General features: G+C 44.0%; 1 protein-coding gene across 5 annotated transcripts in view; it reads left to right on the forward strand.

Moving 5' to 3' along the window:
• The window catches only part of SH3YL1 (SH3 and SYLF domain containing 1), a 118,334-nt gene that overhangs the window by 66,293 nt on the left and 31,013 nt on the right, over nucleotides 1-21,028 (forward strand). For 2 of the 5 annotated variants that reach the window (XR_009054882.1, XM_057743720.1), the window contains exon 1: nucleotides 527-615. The exons of 1 other annotated variant lie outside the window; for it this stretch is intronic. Coding sequence is in view for 3 of the 4 variants with exons in the window: in XM_057743720.1 (XP_057599703.1) it covers nucleotide 615 (1 nt within the window). In the remaining variant the exon portion in view is untranslated. Of the gene's footprint in view, nucleotides 1-48; nucleotides 616-8,845; nucleotides 8,865-21,028 lie in introns of those variants that run through there. 2 more of the 5 variants (XM_057743719.1, XM_057743718.1) reach the window with 2 other exon arrangements.

Here is a 21,028-nt window from a genome sequence, read left to right on the forward strand (position 1 = left end):
AGCCACCTGGAGGGGGAGGGGGCGGGCAGGGGCCCCGTGGGGGCGGACAGGGGCCGAGCGGCCTTGCGGAGGGGCCGCGCGCGCGGGCGGGAGAGGGCGTGGCCCCGGACCCCAGGGGTGTGCGGGGCGCGGTCGGTCCCCGAGGGTCCCCGGAGAGGAGGCGGGCAGTCCTGGGGCTCAGGTGGGCACCCGCCTCCCGGGCCGCGCGGCCGAAGGTGCGGGCGGGGTCCGCAGGGCGCCTCGCGGTGCCCGAGCCCCCCGCCCGCTGTGCCGCGTCGGAGCCGCTGCGCACGGTCGGCTCTGCCGCGGGGCCCGGGGGACTGGCGCCCACCGCCGGGGCCGCCCCGGCGTCGAGGACGCGCTGCCTCGGGAGCCGCCCCGGGACCGCGGCGGGCGAGCGCGCGGCTTCGCTGGCTGCGGCTCTTGCCCCGCGCGTTCGTGCGAGGCAGGGGCTTCGCGCTGGCGGGCAGCGGGCGTTGCGCTGCTGCCTCACCTGCGTCAGGTGTGCGCGCGCCGGGCCGGCCGCCGCCGCGGGAGGCGGAGCCGCGCGCGCTTCCTCTTCCCGGGCGCGGGTCCGCGGCTGCGGCGCCGGCGGGGACCAGGCTCGGCTGGCCAGTGAGTACCGGTGTCCGCGACGCGCCGAACCGCGCCGGGCGGGGGACCACCCCTTCCCTTCCGCGTTAAGGAGGTTTTCCTGGGGAGGGTAGATCTGGTGAAGGGGGGAGAAAGGACGTCGTTGGGGTTCTTCTGGCGGTTGCGTAGCTGTTAACACTTGGGTATCCCGCAAACTGCTAGAAGTCAGGAGGGACCAGCTGCCCGGACTCCCCGCAACCGTGGCTGTGATTCACCTTTAGCCCCAGTCGATTCAGTTCCCAGAGAAGCTCTTCTCGTTTTTAATTTTAACCGTGACTCATTTTACGTTGTTTGTAAATATCTAGTATTTGAAAAGCCAAGTAGCAGTTGCTGTCTTTTCCGTTCCCGTCTGCCTCAGTGGAGGACATCCTGGACCTTTAGACGGCTGGTTTCGTTTGCGCCCGACTCGTGGGGCGGGAGGCAGCGCGTGGCCGTGGCTTCCTGGCCTCCCGAGCTGGAAGTGCCAGGTGCCCCGCAGCGCACCTGGCCCCGCCTGTGACCAGGCACCGTCTGGGGGAACGTGTTGGGGCAGAGTGGCCGCCTCCCTGGCGCTGGGAGTGCTAGAGCCTGGATCTCTTCACTGTGGTGGTTTTTCCTGGTTTAAGGAGATATGAAACTGCTCTGAATTGGTAGATGACCATGAGGTAATGAGATTTACTCTGCTACCTGGAACTGTGTCACTTCATCTCAACAAATGTTTCAGTGTCACCACTGCTGCTGCTGAGGCTGAGTTGGAGAGAATGACACAGGCAGTGGACCCCTGCGCACAGAGGGTAGGAAGCGGATGGCCCCAGAATGTTCTACCAAAGTGAGGGAGGGTTTCAGGGTTTTTTTGTATACAGAACATGTGCGTCCTGCACTTTTGTCCTCATGAGAGTTTTTATTGAGATGTGGGAGACGCCTGAATTAATAATGGGTTAGTCAGAAACTCTGCACACACACACCTCAGAGAAATAACAAGTCTCCATGGTGCTGTGTAGTTCTTTGTGTGGCCTGCTGTTAGAATACCTGTGCAGTGACCAGCTGGAGGTTAAAATAAGTTGTCACTTCCATCCTTGTCTATCATGCTTAAACTGGGGAGAATTGGTTATCCAGTTTACCAATGTTCTATGTAAACACAGTTTCTGTAAAGTGAGTTAATACTGCCCCTCATCTTTGTAAGATTAAAAAAAATTTTGCTCATCAAGAGTGATTTGATGCTTTTATTCCATTTAGGACATTTTCTCAGGGGATTTCTCACTGTTTAGAAATAAGGATGTGGTGTTTGGAAAGAAGGGAACGCTGATGTTGCTGCCGTGTTGCTGAGTGACCGGTGGTCACAGATGTCTTTCTACAAGTTGGCTTATGTGCAAGTGGGTCATGATAAGACATCACCCTGTGCAGTTTAAGACCTAAACACGCTCAATTTTTATTTTCTTTGGGAGGAGTCTATTTTTCACAGTCAGTGGTCCGACTAGAGTGGCATGTGTAGTCCCACTCTGAGCCAGGCGTGCTCTTCAGTTTGAGAAAAGGTAAAGCAAGTGTAAGTCGAGGGTCTCCTTATGCTGGAAGTTAGGGTTCTTGTCACTCCGTGCTCTCTGTCCCCCGTCCGAAGCCTGTGGTCAGGGGAATAGGAGAAGAAGAACAGGCCACGATAATGTTTGGGGTTGAAATGATCAGTTTGGTTTGAAGTTTGTATTAGAAGGTTAATGACCTGACCAGAGGCCAGTTTTGATTTCTAGAACTGACAGACTTCGTCTCCTTCAGACAAAAGAAGCAGTTAAACCCAGGCCACAGAAAGATAAGAATTGGCTTAAGAAACAGTGGGCGTAGTTATCAGGCAGTGGTGTCCAAGGTGATAATGTCCTGATAAAGCTAAAGGCAATATTTCAAAGGCTTTCAAAAGATTACGTAGATATACAAAGTTTCTTTTATTTTGGCTAAGGTTTATAGCCAAAATAAAAATTTATAAAAAATTTCCTATAGGTAGTTCTCTCATAAATGAGACTCCATTGAGGAAAATAATATATGGGATGCTTGTTGACAGAGGGGAAGTTTGGGAAGCCATTGAAGTCTTAAAATGTTGAGGTACTGGGCAGGGAGCCTTTCCTCTCCCTGGTTTCATCCCAGACCTGTGAAGGGCTAGACTGGAAAGTAGTCAGTTTTCTTACCCCAGGTGGCAGTTTACTCCAAGTGGGATTCTGATGTCACTGTTGCCCCCAGGGACCCCAGCCCTGAGTTTATTGCCCTGTGGTCAGTATGGCAATTATTTCTACATCCTAAGCTCATTTCAAGCTTTTGAGTTTCCTAAAGCAAAAATTTTCTCCTCATTATTTAAAAAAATCCTCTTAATTAAAAAAAAAAAAGGCCTTAGTATGGAAATTTTCAAATATTTTAGTTGCTTTTTAAAGAAAACGTTACATCTATTTTCTTGGCTTGAGGTTTGGCAGCCACCCTTCTCTTAGGAGGAAACTCAAATATTTATAGAGAATTTGCCTTGCCTTGGAATTCAAGAGACTTAAGGTTTTTTTTTTTTTGTAGTTAAATTTGTTAATTTTATTTTTATTTATTTTTTATGTTTTGCATCATCAGCTTTATTTTGAGACTTAAGATTTTTATGAATGTTGAGATGCAAACCATGACTTAATAATGACCCATATCTTCATAACTTCAATATAATGATATCAAATTCTGATCAGACCATGCTCCTCTGCCTAATGGTATAGCAGAGGAAAAGTGGGTGAGCCATAACTTGATGCTGCGGACAGGAATTGAGGCTTATCTCTAAATCATTATTATTATTTGTTGGCTCAGATAGAGAAATTCACTACATACAACTATGACCAGGCAATATGCTTTTATTAGAAATTTAATAGGATCTGTACTCTTCAAACACATTAGCTAGGCTCTTCTGGAATTCAGCTGAACGTGAAGGTATCCTCACCGTGACCAGCCTTGTGACAGCCAGCTCGCAATGACATGGGGCTGTGTGCAGCTCTCAAGCTTAGCAGTCGAGCTTTGTGGTCTGCAGGCATCCTGGGCTGCATCTGAATGCCCCAGTCCAGTAGCTTTCCTTCCCATGTTTATAAAAGAGGCTCTGGCCTTCCCTACACAGGATGTTTGCAATAGCAACACTCAAGTGTGGAATTTGCTTATTTAACTGGTTTCATTCTGCTCGGTCAATAGAGTTCAAAGTAGAAAGTCTGCGGGTAAGATTTATGTATCGTTTACTAAGCTTTAGTTGCATGTGCCAGAAAATCTGATCCAAATTGTCTTTAGCAGAAAAAGATTTTACTGGTCCATGTGACTGAAGAAACCAGAGCTGCTTGTGGCTTCAGCTGTGGCCCAGACCTGAGCTGAAGCAGTGCCCGCAGAGCCCAGGTTCTCTCTCCAACTCTAGTCAAGTGCTCCTCTGCCTGGCTTTGCTCTCAGGCTCTCCCCAGTGGTGACAAAATCTTGCAGCAAGTCCAAACAGAAGTGCCTGCAAAAGAGGCAATTCTGGCAGCTCCCACACAAGCCTCTGGTCAGATGCTGACGTGAAGCAGCTTTGGTTGCAAAGCTCTGCTGTGGCACAAGGAGGACGCTTGTTCTAATTCTGCAGGCGGGTCACCTGTTCTGCTTCAGGTGCTGCATCAATGGAAACAGACAAAACTGTGCTGCTTCCAAACAAAAGACATAGATACTTAGTATCATAGTAGCAAAAGGAACCAATTCCACTGCAGTTTATTAATTCAAGTCAATGAGGTGTACTGAGCATCTAGACTCATGAACAGGGCTCTGCAGGGGCACGAAGCTTAGTAAAAAGCACTGCTTCCAGCCTATAAGGGTTGCCGCTGAGTGGTGGACAGATGCGTGGGTGTGAGTCAAATCACAAACTTGCAGGCCAGAAATGGAAACATCTTATTATGAGCCCTCACTTTCAATCACGTTGCTGGGTGGGTGCTGAGAAGAGGTGGCAGGTCTGTGCCATCTCTGCCCACCCAGGTTTGCTTCTGGTCTTCAGTCATCGTTAATTTTGAAGCTGAGCCTTGTTTCGTTTGCAAGGTTTTGACACTCCAGCTCTCTGATGGGACAGCAGCAGAGTTTCCTCCTGCGGGCAGAGCAGGGGCTCTCCTGTGCCTTCTGGGCTGGAGGGGTGAGCACCACATGGCACTGGAGCTGCATGAGGCTTCTTAGATCGATCGGCTTGCTGGTCTTATTGCACTCAATCTCCGTAGCTTTTGCTTTGCTTTGATCTGGTTTGGTTTTGTCCTCCCTTTCCTGTAACAGCCTAGAAAGGACTATTTTAGGGCACTATACTATCAACTTGTACCTTGCTTCCCTCTTATCCTCCTCGCTCTCAAGATCTAGGAAATGTTACAGAGTCTGAGAGGTAGGGAACATTTGCTGGGTTTTTTTTTTAATTAATTAATGTACTTGTTTATTTATTGGCTATGTTGGGTCTTCGTTGCTGCATGCGGGCTTTCTTTAGTTGTGGAGAGCGGGGGCTACTTTTCATCGCGGTGTGTGGGCTTCTTATTGCAGTGGCTTCTCTTGTTGCAGGGCACAGGCTCTAGGCGCATGGGCTTCAGTAATTGTGGCACATGGGCTCAATAGTTGTGGCTCTCGGGCTCTAGAGCACAGGCTCTAGAGCCCGAGAGCCAGTAGTTGTGGTGCACGGGCTTAGTTGCTCCATGGCATGTGGGATCTTCCTGGACCAGGGCTTGAACCCGTGTCCCCTGCATTGGCAGGCAGATTCTTAACCGCTACACCACCAGGGAAGCCCAGAACATTTGCTCTTTCTATGTAAATGAGCCTTTCCTAGTTCTCACAGGAATGTGACCTTTAATTCCAAAAAGCAACAAATGCTTTATTTATTAATAATATTTATTGGGCACTTACTATATGTCATTATGGTGTGTGTTGGAGATACTACAGTTAATAAAATGAAACAGTTAATGTGCTTAATCTCATGGCACTTATATTCTAGAGGGGGAGATTAGGATAGATAGATAGACAGACAGACACAGGGTAGTGATATAGGCCATGGTGCAAACTAAATACGGTGGAAAAACTTTGAGGCATGTTATCAATAAGATATTACTTGGAGCATTTCTTTGTAGAAATGACCCTTGATGTTCAAGACTGGAAACAGAGAAACCACGGAAGAGGCTGTTGAACAGACGTCACAAGAACTGATGTTCCTTGGGCCAGACTGGTGGCAGGGGAGGAGCATGTGGAAGGTTAATCTTCCCGTAGGGTGTGCTGGTGGGTTGGCACTGGGCATGAGAGAAATACGGAAGTCACAGTTGGTCAGATTTTGAGTGTGAACTCCCTGATGGGTGAAACCTACCTGGAGAGGAAACTTGGGGAGCAGGTTGCAGAGGAGGTAGGGCGTCACAGTTAAATCGAAATGGGATTAATTTGAGATGCTTACTTGATACTTGATTTCAAGGGCCAATCAGTAATTGCTGCTGTGAGCCTGGCATTTAGGGAAAGGGTAACAAATAGATCAAACTTGGAGGGTTATAAGATGTAAGTGGGGCTTAAAGTCACAGGACCTGAGGTGTGACTGTGAATAAGACAGGCTGGCGCCTTGGGGAAGTGGGGAGGACCCTGAAAAGGCTGGCCTCCATTTCTTGGCTCCTCCCTGGAGGCTGTTGACTGAAAAGAAACACAAATGTGAGAGTTGTGAGTTAAGTTTTATTTGGGGCAAAATGAAGAGGACAGCCCAGGAGACAGCCTCTCAGACAGCGCTGAGGAACTGCTCTGAGAAGATGGAGGGGAGGCCAGTATAGCTGTGATTTAGGTGAAGCGGTACGTGCAGTCAGGCGCGCATTTTGGCAGAAGGTTGCTGCCAGTCACGAGGAGCCGACGTCTCTATTAATGATTTTAGTGCTTTTCTAGATGCGAGAAAATGCGAGAAACTGTGCTCTTCAAATCTTCTCCTGAAAGCTTCTAACTATATGAAGACTTGTTCTGCCAGTTCTTTCCACAGCACAGAGGGCCTCATCCCTGAACTCTTTTCAGGGTGTATTGAGAGTCCGTGACTGCAGTGACCTAAGCTTTGTGGAGTCAGATGGCAAGGGACAGTCTCCAGTTGGCAAGGCAGATGCCATCTGTGTTGGCAGCCTTGGTGTCACGGGTCCTCTGGGCCCTCTCCCCCCCCAGACGTGGGGCGGGTGTGCGCCTCGATCCTCGGGCCACGTGTTGTTTCGTGTGGCCCAGGTGGGAAAGCTCTGCCTAGCTGCCCCAGGAAGGGGCAGCCTTGGGGGGCAGGGAGGGCATCTTGCCAAATCTCAGGTCTGGTCTAAGATTTCAGTTACTCAAAGGGCTCTCTGTGTACAGTGGTTTCAAATAGAAGCAGTGTTTAAAGTTGACTTTGAAGAATGCGTGGTATTTTAAGAGGTTAGAGGTTGGCATTGTTTTCCCTCTAGAGCCAGACAGCCCATATATCAGGCTTCGGGGGCCAAGAGGAAAACTGAGGCTCTGTACTGGCACTCACACAAGAGAGAAAACAATCTTCCACACATTTTTATCGATGAAAACTGAATTATAATAATAGTTGAGAACTTTTTTGTAATTCAAGTCTACAGATAGGTAGAATGTGATTCTCTTTATGGGAGAACACTGTTGACTTGAGCTCACTCTTTAGCACTCCTTATCACGATAGATCATAAACGTGCAGCCCTCAGTGCTGATCTGTGATGGGATTTTACCTGTTTCATCTCTGAAAGTGGCTTCTCACACAACATCGTCTTCCTTTGATTCAGTTTTTCAACCGAGCATTCTCCCATCACAGGTCACAGGAGGACAGGTGGTGGCTGGAGGTGCCGCGGCCTCGGTGCCCCTCAGCCCCCGCGTCCTCCACGTGTGCTGGGGAGAAACCGGGGAGCTCCTGACGGGGGGCGGCTGCGCGTCTTCCGGGAGGGGCAGTGGCCACAGGTCACCTGGCAGAGCCTGCTTGGCCGCAGCCCCAGGCAAGAGCCCTCAACGTCCCCTCCACAGCCCCCTGCTCTCGGCAACCAGAGTCCCCACGGCTCGAGGACTCCTGCCCCTCCCACACCCGGACCCCCTCGCATGCCCGCGCCGTCGGCACCCAGAGGAGCCCGGCCTGGGGAGCACGGATGCTCCTTCTCCAAGGCGGCCGCGTCTCCGCACACCTCCCCCGGGGCGGCTCTCAGCCAAGGGTGAATAACTCGCATCTGGTATCCCCTCTGCGGCCCGCTGCGTGCATCCCACCTGCTATGGGACTCTGCCTGCTACGCCTGCGCCAGGTGAACAGGGAGGTTACAGCAGGGGAGAAGGCATAACTCAGGCACAAGGAGGAAAGCACAGGGAGGGTCCATAACATGAAGCTGTTTTTAGGCACGTGCTAACAGGAGCACTTGGGATAGCAAAGATCTGTCTTCTTAGCCATTTTAACATTTAATGAAAAGGCAAAATCACTGCTTTGCTTTTTTAGAGGGACTTGGAAATCTATTATGATGTAATCAAACAGAAAGATATTAACATATGGTATGTTATATTTTATGTTTTTAACTCATTTGTCTACCTCCCCAAACTAATTAAGTGATTAGAATGTATATAAAACAAGTCTAGTCCTAAGTTAGAAAATAAAAATTACAAGTACTTCTCCATCTTTCTTCTGCAGCAAATACCATGGAGACATGAGAAATAATTTTTAAGTATAACAGGGTAATGTCAGCTGGAACACCAAGCCCCCACATCTCGATTTCTCAGCACAAGAAGAGTTAATTCTGCCTCATGTTCCAGGTGGTGGGAGCCTCCCCCCATGTGCTGATCTGGGGTCTTCCGTCCGTCCCACTGTGGCTCTGCCCCAGAGACCCCTTCAGGTGGCCAGTGACAGGAAAGAGAGGATGGAGAAAACCCTCCTTCCTACTTCGTAGAGTAGAAGCAACGCACATTACTGTCTCTGGGCAGCTGCTCCCAGGCCCAGCACCGTGCTGACACAGGAGGCACACACGTGGGTGCACAGCTAGCTGCCCAGCCACGTGACTGACACAGCAGACCCTCTGCACGTGACTTATTCACTCTAAGAGGGGGGCTATGTCATCTTAGGTACCAACAAAAATTAAGAAAACAAGGGCCTTGTCTAGTCACCACCCACAGCATCAAAGCATGTGCATTACAAACAGACGAGTGCATGTTAGTTGATTTTCTAGTCGTACCCAGTTTCCTTGCAGGCTCCTGCGAGCTCGGTACCTCCTCCTGTGTAGGGATCAGATGGAGATGAAGCCGGCTTCCCTCGAGTATGTTCACACGGGCTGTGGTTTTCAAAATCTGTCAATTGTGTCAATACAGTATTGGAAACTTGGAAATGCCCCCTACCATATACACTTTTTCTCGGTCACTGTGGAATACCAGACACAATTGTATGTCATTAGCCTGCTGCTGACATTGGGCAAGTCATGACTAACATGACTAACTACATTCCATAAAATGTACTTTAGAGGCCCAAGGGTCTGCATAAATATGTTCCCTTGGAATTTTTCTATATTGTAATTTTTCTAAGACTTTCTAAATCCAGACTGTATAATCAAAGCATTAATAATAGGAAAAGTTTAAAGGCCACTAGTAAGTTGACATAATTTTAAATGAATGTTTTTTGTTTTTTGTTTTTGTTTTTTTTTTTAAGTGGGAGTTTTAAGATTCCTTCCCTATTTAAAAATTATGTGCTTCTGAGAATTTTTCTGTGTTCATGTCTGTGCTTCGTATTCACCAGTGCAGGTGAAGGTAGGGTGCCAAGGGCATCAGCCCTGAGAGCAACTTTATATTAGTTCCAAAAAATTCAGAAATTGCAGAACTGTCAGGGATATACAAATGCATATAATAACGATTGAATATTTAGTGTATAGCCGCTCACCAAGTCCCTGTCTTTTGATGTGTGTGTGTGTGCTTGTATGTGCTTGTAGGGGGGGAGAGGCTGTGTGTGCACTCTTGTTTGTGTAAAACATAGGATACATTTTTCACTTTTCTACACCTTGCATGCAAGACATGATGTTGGATGTGAGAGATCAGATTTTAAACAAAAGGCAACTTATAGAGTAATTATTCATAATATACATTTTTTACAGCTGGAGTCATATGTTTCCACTAATATATTAAGTATTTAATTCTACAGTATTCAATTTATGCTGAACAGTCTTTGTTATATAATATTTCAGACATACAAAGGACTACTGAGAATAACGCTTTACGTCCACGACTCACTACACTCAGCCTAAGGGCAGAAAGTGCAAGATTGCAGTAAGCCTTCCCCAGGGCCCTCCAAATCAAATGTAATCATAGTTTACTTTTATATGTGAATGTTTATATAAACATTTATATAAATGTTTGCATAAATGTGTGATACCCTATGTATCTTTTTGCGACTAATTCTTCTCAATATTATTCATATTTTGTCACATTGATACATGTAAATCTAGCTTATTAGAAGTTCTGTATAGAATACAGTTTTAATACTGCACCAAACTAGATGTACCCACCCTCCTCTTGAGGGAAATCTGTTTCCTGTTTTGAAAGTATTTATTTTTATGTGCTGTTATTATTATTTTGCTATTAAAAGCATTGCCTCAATGACTGCGCTGCCATAACAAATTGCTACAAACTGGTTGGCTTACAACAATAGACATGTCCTCTCCCACAGTGTGGAGGCCGCACGTGGGGTGTCAGCCATGCCACGCCTGGAGGGACCCACGTCTGCAGGAGTCCTGCCTGCTCTCTCCCAGGTCCTGGGGCCCCAGGTGCTCCTGGGTGTGTGGCCACATGGTCCAGCTCTGCCTCTGTGGCCACGCTGCCTTCCCTTCCTACTCTGCATCTTCCCCTTTCTGTCTCCTTAAGGACACTCATCACTGGACTGAGGGACCACCTGTGTAGTCTAGAATGATTAACTTCATTACATCTGCAAAGATGTTTTTTCCAAATAAGGTCCCTTTCACAGGGTCCAGGTGGACATGAATTTGGGGGCCACCATTCAGCCCAGCAGCCAGTGTCTCCGTGAGCATGTCCAGGACTAGAATTGGTGGGTCATCTGCAGCTGTCCTCACAACAGCTCCCACAGAAGCTGCACTTACGTCCTCATTGATGGGATACAGGCTTCCCCATGTGCCCCTGCACGACCTAAATACACTCATTGGCAGGGTTTTTCAATTTCCATCAACCTAAAGGACAAGAAACAGTAAAGCATTATGGTCTGGCTTTGCACATCTCTGGTTTCTAGGGAGTTTGGTCAACTTTTCATACATTTATTGGCCATGGAGGTTTCCTCTTTTGATTAATGAACTGAACACTTTGCCCAATTTTATATAGTGATTTCATATTTTTATTAATATTAAAAGGTCTTTATTCTGGATATGGTACATAGATACAATGGAATATTACTCAGCCATAAAAAAGAATGAAATAATGCCATTTGCAGCAACATGAAGGGACCTAGAGATTGTCATACTAAGTGGAGTAATTCAGACAAAGATATATAATATCACTTATATGTGGAATCTAAAAATAGGGTACAAATGAACTTATCTGCAAAACAGAAATAGAGTTACAGATGTAGAAAACAAATTTATGGTTACCAGGGGGTAGGGGGGAGAGGGAAAAATTGGGAGACTGGGATCGACATATTCATGCTACTATATATAAAACACATAGCTAATGAGAACGTACTGTATAGCACAGGGAACTCTACTCAGTGCTCTGTAATGGCCTATGTGGGAGAAGACTCTCAAAAAGTGTGGACACATGTATATGGATAACTGATTCGCTTTGCTGTACACCCAAAACTGACACAACATTGTAAATCAACTATACTCCAATAAAAACTTTAAAAAAAAGAAATGGAAGAAGCAAAATGTCCAGAACTAAAGAAAGCCTTAAGAATTCAACTTGAAGAACTCTAAATTTTAAATAACAAAAGAAAAAGTAGAAAATAATAAGGATATGATAGAAATACAAATTGAAGTATTCAAACTGATTTGTAATTATAAAAAATCAACCATAAATCATATCAATCATAATAAATGTAAATAAATGTAAATTTTCTATATTAGAAAAATGAAATAAAAGATTTTTATACATTTTGGATTCTAAATCTCTGTCACTTATGTTTATGACAAATATCGTCCAGTCTATGGCTTATTTTTTATTTTTTAAATGTATGTTGTTACAGCTTTCTGAACGTTCATGTAGTTGAATATGTCCGTAGTTTCCCTTTCCTGCTGTGCCTTGTTTAGAGTAGTCCTCCGTCATCAAATCATAAGTTATTCCCTATTTTTTTAATTCTAAAAGTACTAAATTTTGCTTTTAATGTTTAGGCCTTCAATTACATTGAGTTTTTTTTGTGTATGATGTGATTGTAATCTAATTTTATTGTGTTTTCCTTAGAATGGCCCAGTTGTCCCAGGATAATTTATTAACCTATCATGTCATCTCTGTCATATGTTTTTACATATATGAGTATATGTATATGACTAGTCCATTCTTTTGTCATGATGGTAGCATTTTTAATTAAGTGCTGTGGATAATTCAATAAATTTTGTATGTTTTTAAAATATTAGGTTTTTACTTCACATCCTATACCAATGCAAGTTTGAGGTAGGTCAAATATTGTAAAATAAAAACTGAAAGAAAATTTAGAATACTTGTATAATTTTTTCCTTAAATTAAGGCCTTTACTCGTAATAATAGAAAGATGACCGTGGTAGAAAGCCCACAGATATATTGCTGTATAAATAAAAACAAATACTGAAAAACTGTACATAAAGTTATAAAAACAAGAAGCTGAGATACAAACTTGCCACATGATTAACATTTTAGAGGAAAGGAGTATGGCACCAGAACAATAGGCAAAGAACATGAACAGAAAATATGCAAAACAAAATGTAAACTAGCATAAAGAAACCCCTAGCATTCAGGTAACTCAAGTAAAAATTTGTCAGCCTGTCTTTCTGATGCGCACACTGCCTCCACCAGCTCCCCCAGTGCAGTGCAGATTCTTCATGGCAATGCCCAGTGGCGCTAAGGTTGGGTACTGTTTTTAGAAGGCAATTTGATGATGGAATAAAAACCTAAAAACTTTTGATTTTTTTCAGTCATTAATTCCAACTCCTAAGATTCTCTCAAGATAGTTACCATCTAACAGGGGTATCAATAAAAATTAAAAATGGAAATAATCTACTTGTTTAGCAATAGGAACCAATTGAAGCACAGGCTAAAATGCAGAGAGTAGTGTGGGTGAATATTAGCAGCAGAGATGTCTTTTCTTCAGTATATGCGTACCTATACTTTTTCCTTCATTTTTACAATGTGCTTAAGCCGTAATTTTTGATTATTTAAAAAATACAGAAAAATTTTCATCACGGTTGGGCCTTTTGCACTATAAATTTGAAAAGTAATTCTCCCATAATTTCTGGTGCTTTTATGCTTTCACTTTTCGCATTTTAAATCGTCAGTGAATTTGGAGTTTATCATTATGTAATGTGAAGCTGTGGATGAATTCCACCTGCCCTCCTCCCCTCCCACAAAGGACCACTATTTATTGTGTAAAAGAGCTTTTCCACATTGATCTGTGGTGCAATATTTTATCATATATATAATTCATGTATATATGTGGGCAATTTCTGAGTTTTCTATTTTTTTAAGCTCTTTATTGGAATATAATTGCTTTACAGTCTTGTACCAGCTTACGAGGTACACCAAAGTGAATCAGCTGTATTTATACATATATCCCCATATCCCCTCCCTCCCGCAAATCCCCCCCACCCTCCCCGTCCCAGCCCTCTAAGGCCTCACCCATCATCCAGTTGATCTCCCTTTGTTATACAGCAGCTTCCCACTAGCTATCTATTTTACAGTTGGTAGTATATATATGTCTATGCTACTCTCTCACTTCGTCCCAGCTTCCCCTTCGCCCCCCACCCCCCAAACCCTGTGTCCTCCAGTCCATTCTCTGCATCCTTACTCTTGTCCTGTCACCACTGGGTTCATCAGTACCATTTTTTTTTTTTTCTCGATTCCGTATATATGAGTTAGCATACAATATTTGTTTTTCTCTTTCTGGCTTACTTCACTCTGTATGACAGACTCTAGGTCTCTCCACCTCATTACATATAGCTCCATTTCATTCCTTTTTATAGCTGAGTAATATTCTATTGTATATATATGCCACATCTTCTTTATCCATTCATTTGTTGATGGGCATTTAGGTTGCTTCCATGTCCTGGCTATTGTAAATAGTGCTGCAGTAAACATTATGGTACATGTTTCTTTTTGGATTATGGTTTTCTCTGGGTATATGCCCAGTAGTGGGATTGCTGGGTCATATGATAGTTCTATTTTTAGTTTTTTAAGGAACCTCCAAACTGTTTTCCATAGTGGCTGTACCAGCTTACATTCCCACCAACAGTGCAGGAGAGTTCCCTTTTCTCCACACCCTCTCCAACATTTGTTGTTTCTAGATTTTTTGATGATGGCCATTCTGACCGGTGTGAGGTGATACCTCACTGTGGCTTTGACTTGCATTTCTGTAATGAGGAGTGATGTTGAGCATCTTTTCATGTGTTTGTTGGCCATCTGTATGTCTTCTTTGGAGAAATGTCTATTTAGCTCTTCCACCCATTTGTGGATTGGGTTATTTGCTTTTTTGGTATTAAGCTGCATGAGCTGCTTGTATATTTTGGAGATTAATTCTTTGTCCATTGCTTCGTTGGCAAGTATTTTCTCCCATTCTGAGGGTTCCTTTCTTGTCTTGTTTATGGTTTCGTTCGCTGTGCAAAAACTTTTAAGTTTCATTAGATCCCATTTGTTTATTCTTGATTTTATTTCCGTTATTCCAGGAGGTGGGTCAAAAAGGATCTTGCTTTGATGTATGTCATGGAGTGTTCTGCCTATGTTTTCCTCTAGGAGTTTTATAGTGTCTGGCCTTACATGTAGGTCTTTAATCCATGTAGAGTTTATTTTTGTGTATGGTGTTAGGAAGTGTTCTAATTTCATTCTTTTACCTGTAGCTGTCCAATTTTCCCAGCACCACTTATTGAAGAGGCTGTCCTTTTTCAATTGTATATTCTTGCCTCCTTTGTCAAAGATAAGGTGCCCATATGTGCTTGGGTTTACCTCTGAGTTCTCTATTCTGTTCCATTGATCTTCTTTTCTATTTTTGTGCCTGTACCATACTGTCTTGGTCACTGTGGCCTTGTAGTATAGTTTGAAGTCAGGAAGCCTAATTCTCCCAACTCCATCTTTCCTTCTCAAGATTGCTTTGGCTATTCGGGGTCTTTTGCGTTTCCATACAAATCGTAAGATTTCTTGTTCTAGTTCTGTGAAAAATGCCGTTGGTAATTTGATCGAGATTGTGTTGAATCTGTAAATTGCTTTGGGTAGTACAGTCATTTTCACAGTGTTGATTCTTCCAATCCAAGAACACGGTATGTCTCTCCATCTGTTTGTATCGTCTTTGATTTCTTTCATCAGTGTCTTATAGTTTTCTGCATACAGATCTTTTGCCTCCTTAGGCAGGTTTATTCCTAGGTATTTTATTCTTTTTGTTGCAGTGGTAAATGGGAGAGTTTCCTTAATTTCTCTTTCTGCTTTTTCATTGTTAGTGTGTAGGAATGCAAGAGATTTCTGCGCATTCATTTTGTATCCTGCTACTTTACTAAATTCATCAATTAGTGCTAGCAGTTTTCTGATAGAGTCTTTAGGGTTTTCTGTATATAATATCGTGTCATCTGCAAAGAGTGACAATTTTACTTCTTTTTCCAATTTGGATTCCTTTTATTTCATTTTCTTCTCTGATTGCTGTGGCTTAAACTTCCAAAACTATGTTGAATAATAATGGTGAGCGTGGACACCCTTGTCTTGTTCCTGTTCTTAGAGTGAATTCTTTCAGTTTTTCACCATTTAGAACTATGTTGGCTTTTGGTTTCTCATATATGGCTTTTATTTGGTGTTGAGCTAATTTCCTTCTGTGCCCATTTTCTGGAGAGTTTTTATCATAAATCAATGTTGAATTTTGTCAAAAGCTTTTTCTGCACCTATTGAGATTATCATATGGTTTTTATCCTTCAGTTTGTTGCTGTGATGTATCACATTGATTGATTTGCGTATACTGAAGAATCCTTGCATCCCAGGGATAAACCCCACTTGATCATGGTGTATAATTTTTTTTAATATGCTGTTGGATTCTGTTAGCTAGTATTTTGTTGAGGATTTTTGCATGTATATTCATCAGTGATATTGGCCTGTAATTTTCTTTTTTGGTGACATCTTTGCCTGGTTTTGATATCAGGGTGATGGTGGTCTCATAGAATGAGTTTGGGAGTGTTCCTCCTTCTGCTATATTTTGGAAGAGTTTGAGAAGGATAGGTGTTAGCTCTTCTCTAAATGTTTGATAGAATTCGCTTGTGAATCCATCTGGCCCTGGGCTTTTGTTTGTTGGGAGATTTTTAATAACAGTCTCGATTTCAGTGCTTGTGATTGGTCTGTTCATGGTTTCTATTTCTTCCTGGTTCTCTGTTTTTTAAAATTGATTGTCTGTATTTGCATCACTAGGAGGTAAATTATTGAGGCTTTGTAATATGTCAAACCAGAGCTTGTCCCACTCATTATTCTTCTTTCACACATATTCTTATAGCATTTCTTGCTTATTTTTTCATATGAATTTGAGAACTACTTTGTTTAGTTAAGACACTTGTTAGATTTAAAAGAGAATATGAATTTGAGTTCATTTTTTAAAAAATAGAAAAACCATCATAAGAAAATTGACAAGACATATGACAAAGAGGAAATCAATGTTTGTAACTCATATTCTATAAAAAAAAAAGGTTAATTCCTGTAATATGTAAATAAGAAACAGAGAAATACCCTCCATAAATAGAAAAGAAATACAAAAAAGATTTGACAGAAATGGAAAGATACTGAATATTACTCATCGTAAAAAACAAATGAAAAGTACACTGAGAGAAGATGGATCAAGATGGCGGAGTAGGAGGATATGCACTCACTCCCTCTTGCAGGAGCACCAGAATTACAGCTAACTGCTGAACAGTCATTGACAGGAAGACACTGGAACTCAACAAAAAAGACACCCCACGTCCAGAGACACAGGAGAAGCTGCAACGATACAGTAGGAGGGGTGCAATCACGTTAAAATCAAATCCCATAAATGCTGGGTGGGTGACTCACAAACTGGAGAACAGTTATACTGCAGAAGTCCATTCACTAAAGTGAAGGTTCTGAGCCCCACGTCAGGCTTCCCAGCCTGGGAGTCCAGCAATGGGAGGAGGAATCCCCAGAGAATCAGACTTTGAAAGCCAGCAGGATTTGATTGCAGGACCTCCGCAGGACTGGGGGAAACAGAGACTCCACTCTTGGAGGGCACACAGAAAAGTGTGCTCACCAGGACCCAGGGGGAAGGAGCAGTGACCCCATAGGAGACTGAACCAGACCTACCTGCTGGTGTTGGAGGGTTGCCTGCAGAGGTGGGGGGCAGCTGTGGCTCACCAAGGAGACAGGGGCACTGGCAGCAGGGGTTCTGGGAAGTGCTCATTGGCGTGAGCCCTCCCAGAGCCTGCCATTAGCCCCACCAAAGAGCCTGTGGGCTCCAGTGCTAGGTGGCCTCAGGCCAAACGACCAACAGGGTGGGAACACAGCCCCACCCATTGGCAGACAAGCAGATTAAAGTTTTCTGAGCTCTGCCCACCAAATCGGATTAAAGTCTTCCTGAGCTCCACCCACCCTGCCCTACCCACCATCAGTCCCTCCCAGCAAGAAGCACGCATGAGCCTCCTAGATAGCTTCCTCCACAAGAGCACAGACAGCAGAATCAAGCAGTATCAGCAGTATTTCATCTTGTGGAACTGAAAACCATAGCCACAGAAAGATAGAGAAAATGAAAAAGCAGAGGACTTTGTACTAGATGAAGGGACAGGATAAAACCCCAGAAAAATAACTAAATGAAGAGGAGATAGGCACCCTTCCAGAAAAAGAATTCAGAATAATGTTGGTGGAGATGATCCAGGACTTTGAAAAAAGACTGGATGCAAAGATCGAAAAGTTTACCAAAGACCTAGAAGAATGAAAGAGCAAACAAACAGAGATATGCAACACAATAACTGAAATGAAAAATACACTAGAAGGAACCAATAGCAGATTAACTGAGGCAGAAGGGCGAGTAAGTGAGCTGAAAGACAGAATGGTGATAATCACCGATGTGGAAAAGAATAAAGAAAAAAGAATGAAAAGAACTGAAGACAGCCAAAGAGACCTCTGGGACAACATTAAATGCACCAACATTCGCATTATAAGGGTCTCAGAAGGAGAAGAGAGAGAGAAAGGACCCGAGAAAATATTGGAAGAGATTATAGTTGAAAACTTCCCTAACATGGGAATGGAAATAGCTACCCAAGTGCAGGAAGTGCAGAGAGTCCCAGGCAGGATAAACCCAAGGAGAAACACGCCAAGACACAAAGTCATCAAATTGACAAAAATTAAAGACAGAGAAATGTTATTAAAAGCAACAAGGGGAAAACAACAAATAACATGCAAGGGAACTCCCATAAGGGTAACAGCTGATTTCTCAGCAGAAACTCTGCAAGCCAGAAGGGAGTGGCATGATGTATTTAAAGTGATGAAAGGGAAGAACCTACAACCAAGAATACTCTACCCAGCAAGGATCTCATTCAGATTCGATGGAGAAATCAAAAGCTTTACAGACAAGCAACAGCTAAGAGAATTCAGCACCACCAAACCAGCCCTACAACAAATGCTATAGGAATTTCTCTAAGTGGGAAACATAAGAGAAGAAAAGGACCAACAAAAACAAAACAATTAAGAAAATGGTCATAGGAACATACATATCAATAATTACCTTGAATGTAAATGGACTAAATGCACCAACCAAAAGACACAGACTGGCTGAATGGATACAAGAACAAGACCCATATATATGCTGTCTACAAGAGACCCACTTCAGACCTAGGGACACATACAGATGGAAAGTGAGGGGATGGAAAAAGATATTGCATGCAAATGGAAATCAAAAGAAAGCTGGAGTAGTGATACTCATATCAGATAAAATAGACTTTAAAATAAAAAATGTTAAAAGAGATAAGAAAGGACAGTACAGAAAGATCAAAGGATCAATCCAAGAAGAGGAGATAACAGTTATAAATAGCTGTGCACCCAACATAGTAGCATCTCAATACAAAAGGCAGATGCTAACAACTATGAAAGAGGAAATCAACAGTAACACAATCATAGTGGGGGACTTTAACACCCCACCTACACCAGTGGATACATCATCCAGACAGAAAATTAATAAGGAAACACAAGCTTTAAATGACACAGTAAATCAGCTTGATTTAATAGATATCTATAGAACATTACATCCAAAACCAGCAGATTACACGTTCTTCTCAAGTGCGCATGGAACGTTCTCCAGGATAGATCACATTTTGGGTCATAAATCAAGCACTGGTAAATTTAAGAAAATTGAAATCGTATCGAGCATCTTTTCTGACCACACTATGAGATTAGAAACCAATTACTGGAAGAAAACTGTAAAAATCACAAACACATGGAGACTAAAGAATACGCTACTAAATAACCAAGAGATCACTGAAGAAATCAAAGAGGAAATCAAAAAATACCTAGAGACAAATGACAATGAAAACACAATGATCCAAAACCTATGGGATGAAGCAAAGGCAGTTCTAAGAGGGAAGTTTATAGCAATACAATCCTACCTCAAGAAACAAGAAACATCCCAAATAAACAACCAAACCTTACACCTAAAGAAACTAGAGAAAGAAGAGCAAACAAAACCCAGTTAGTAGAAAACCTGGGACATTTGTAGAGACATGGATGGACCTAGAGACTGTCATACAGAGTGAAATGTGCCAGAAAGAGAAAAACAAATATCGTATATTAACGCATATGTGTACTATAGAAAAATGGTACAGATCAACCGGTTTGCAAGGCAGAAATAGAGACACAGATGTAGAGAACACACATATGGACACCAAGTGGGGAAAGCGGGGACGGTTGGGGGGGAAGGAATGGGGAGATTGGGATGCCAAACTGTACACTCTACATATAGGCTGTTTATTGTCAGTTAAAAAAAAATTAAAAATTTTTTTAAAAAGTACACTGAGAGCTTCATGACAAAGAAGCTGGCACTGGAACAGCCACCTGCTGTGACCAACTAGAAACGGGGGCCACAGGGGCGCCTGGTCTCACGCGGGTGCAGGCGAGGGGCCATCCAGGGGAGGTCCGCGGTCGCCTGTCTCCCTGCCTGGAGCACCTTCCGGGCTGCAGCGCAGGGAGGGAAGCCCACCTGGGCAGGTGCTCCTGGAGGCAAGAGCCAGACTGAGTTCAGGGAGGCTGAGGCCCCCGGGGCCGGCGGAGCAGACGCCGGCGGAGAGGGCGGCAGGCTGGGCAGAGCTCACGGGCCCTGCGGTGGGCCCTCGAGGCCTTGGCCGGGCGGGAGGCATCGTGCTCGGGAGCGCCCCCCGGGCGGCAGCGGGGCCGACCGCTCAGCGCCCGCAGGACAGGACCGCGAGCCTCGGGGGGACCGAGCCGGCCGGCCGGGGGCCCTGGCGCGAGCGCGAGCGGCGCACCGCTTCGGGAGGACCAGACCCGGAGCCTCCGGGCGGCCGCGTGGGCCGCGTCCGGCAGCCACCGCAAAACGGAACCCGCGACCTGGAGAAAAGTCGCGAAAGAGACACCCAGAAAGGGCAGCGGTGATGCGATCATCAGACACAAATATAACAGCACTGAAAAACAGGTCAGGGATGTAAAAAGCAACAGAAACGCAATGAAGATGGAAATGGGAGGAATGGAAAACAACCAGTGCAACTTGCGGGCACTGAAAACACACTCTGAAATGAAAAATTCCTCTGATGGTCCGAAGAGCAGATTTTCTCCTGAAGCCTCGTGATCTCTTTGGCTCTTCTGGTTCCGCGTCCTGTGGTGAAGGAATGATCCTCCCCACATACTTCAGGGCTGGAAAGATGATGTGAGCATTGCTACCACAAATAAACTGGCCCTGATTTGTGAATACCCAACCAATGCTGAAAACATAGAATGCCATGCAAATGCAGATATTCTCTACTTGGAGTAATCACTCAATTCCCGAGTCTACTAGAATTTTACTAATGAGGAAAATCTGTACAGACAGTTCAAACATTTTCAACAAAACAAACATATTGAATTTTATATTATCTGTTACAGACAGTAGTAAAATACATCTTTTGTTACTTCTTAAAATTTTAACTTTTTTTGGTTAATATTAAGGTGGGTTAAGAATTACAGGGAAAAGATACATGATTGGGAGATTGGACCAGATTTTAAGATCCTTTAGAATTCCATGATTGTATAATTTCTGAGATGTTGAGAGTTTAGGGTTTCCCAAATTTAA

Source organism: Hippopotamus amphibius, chromosome 7, assembly GCF_030028045.1.
Source record: "Hippopotamus amphibius kiboko isolate mHipAmp2 chromosome 7, mHipAmp2.hap2, whole genome shotgun sequence".
Taxonomy (NCBI): domain Eukaryota; kingdom Metazoa; phylum Chordata; class Mammalia; order Artiodactyla; family Hippopotamidae; genus Hippopotamus; species Hippopotamus amphibius.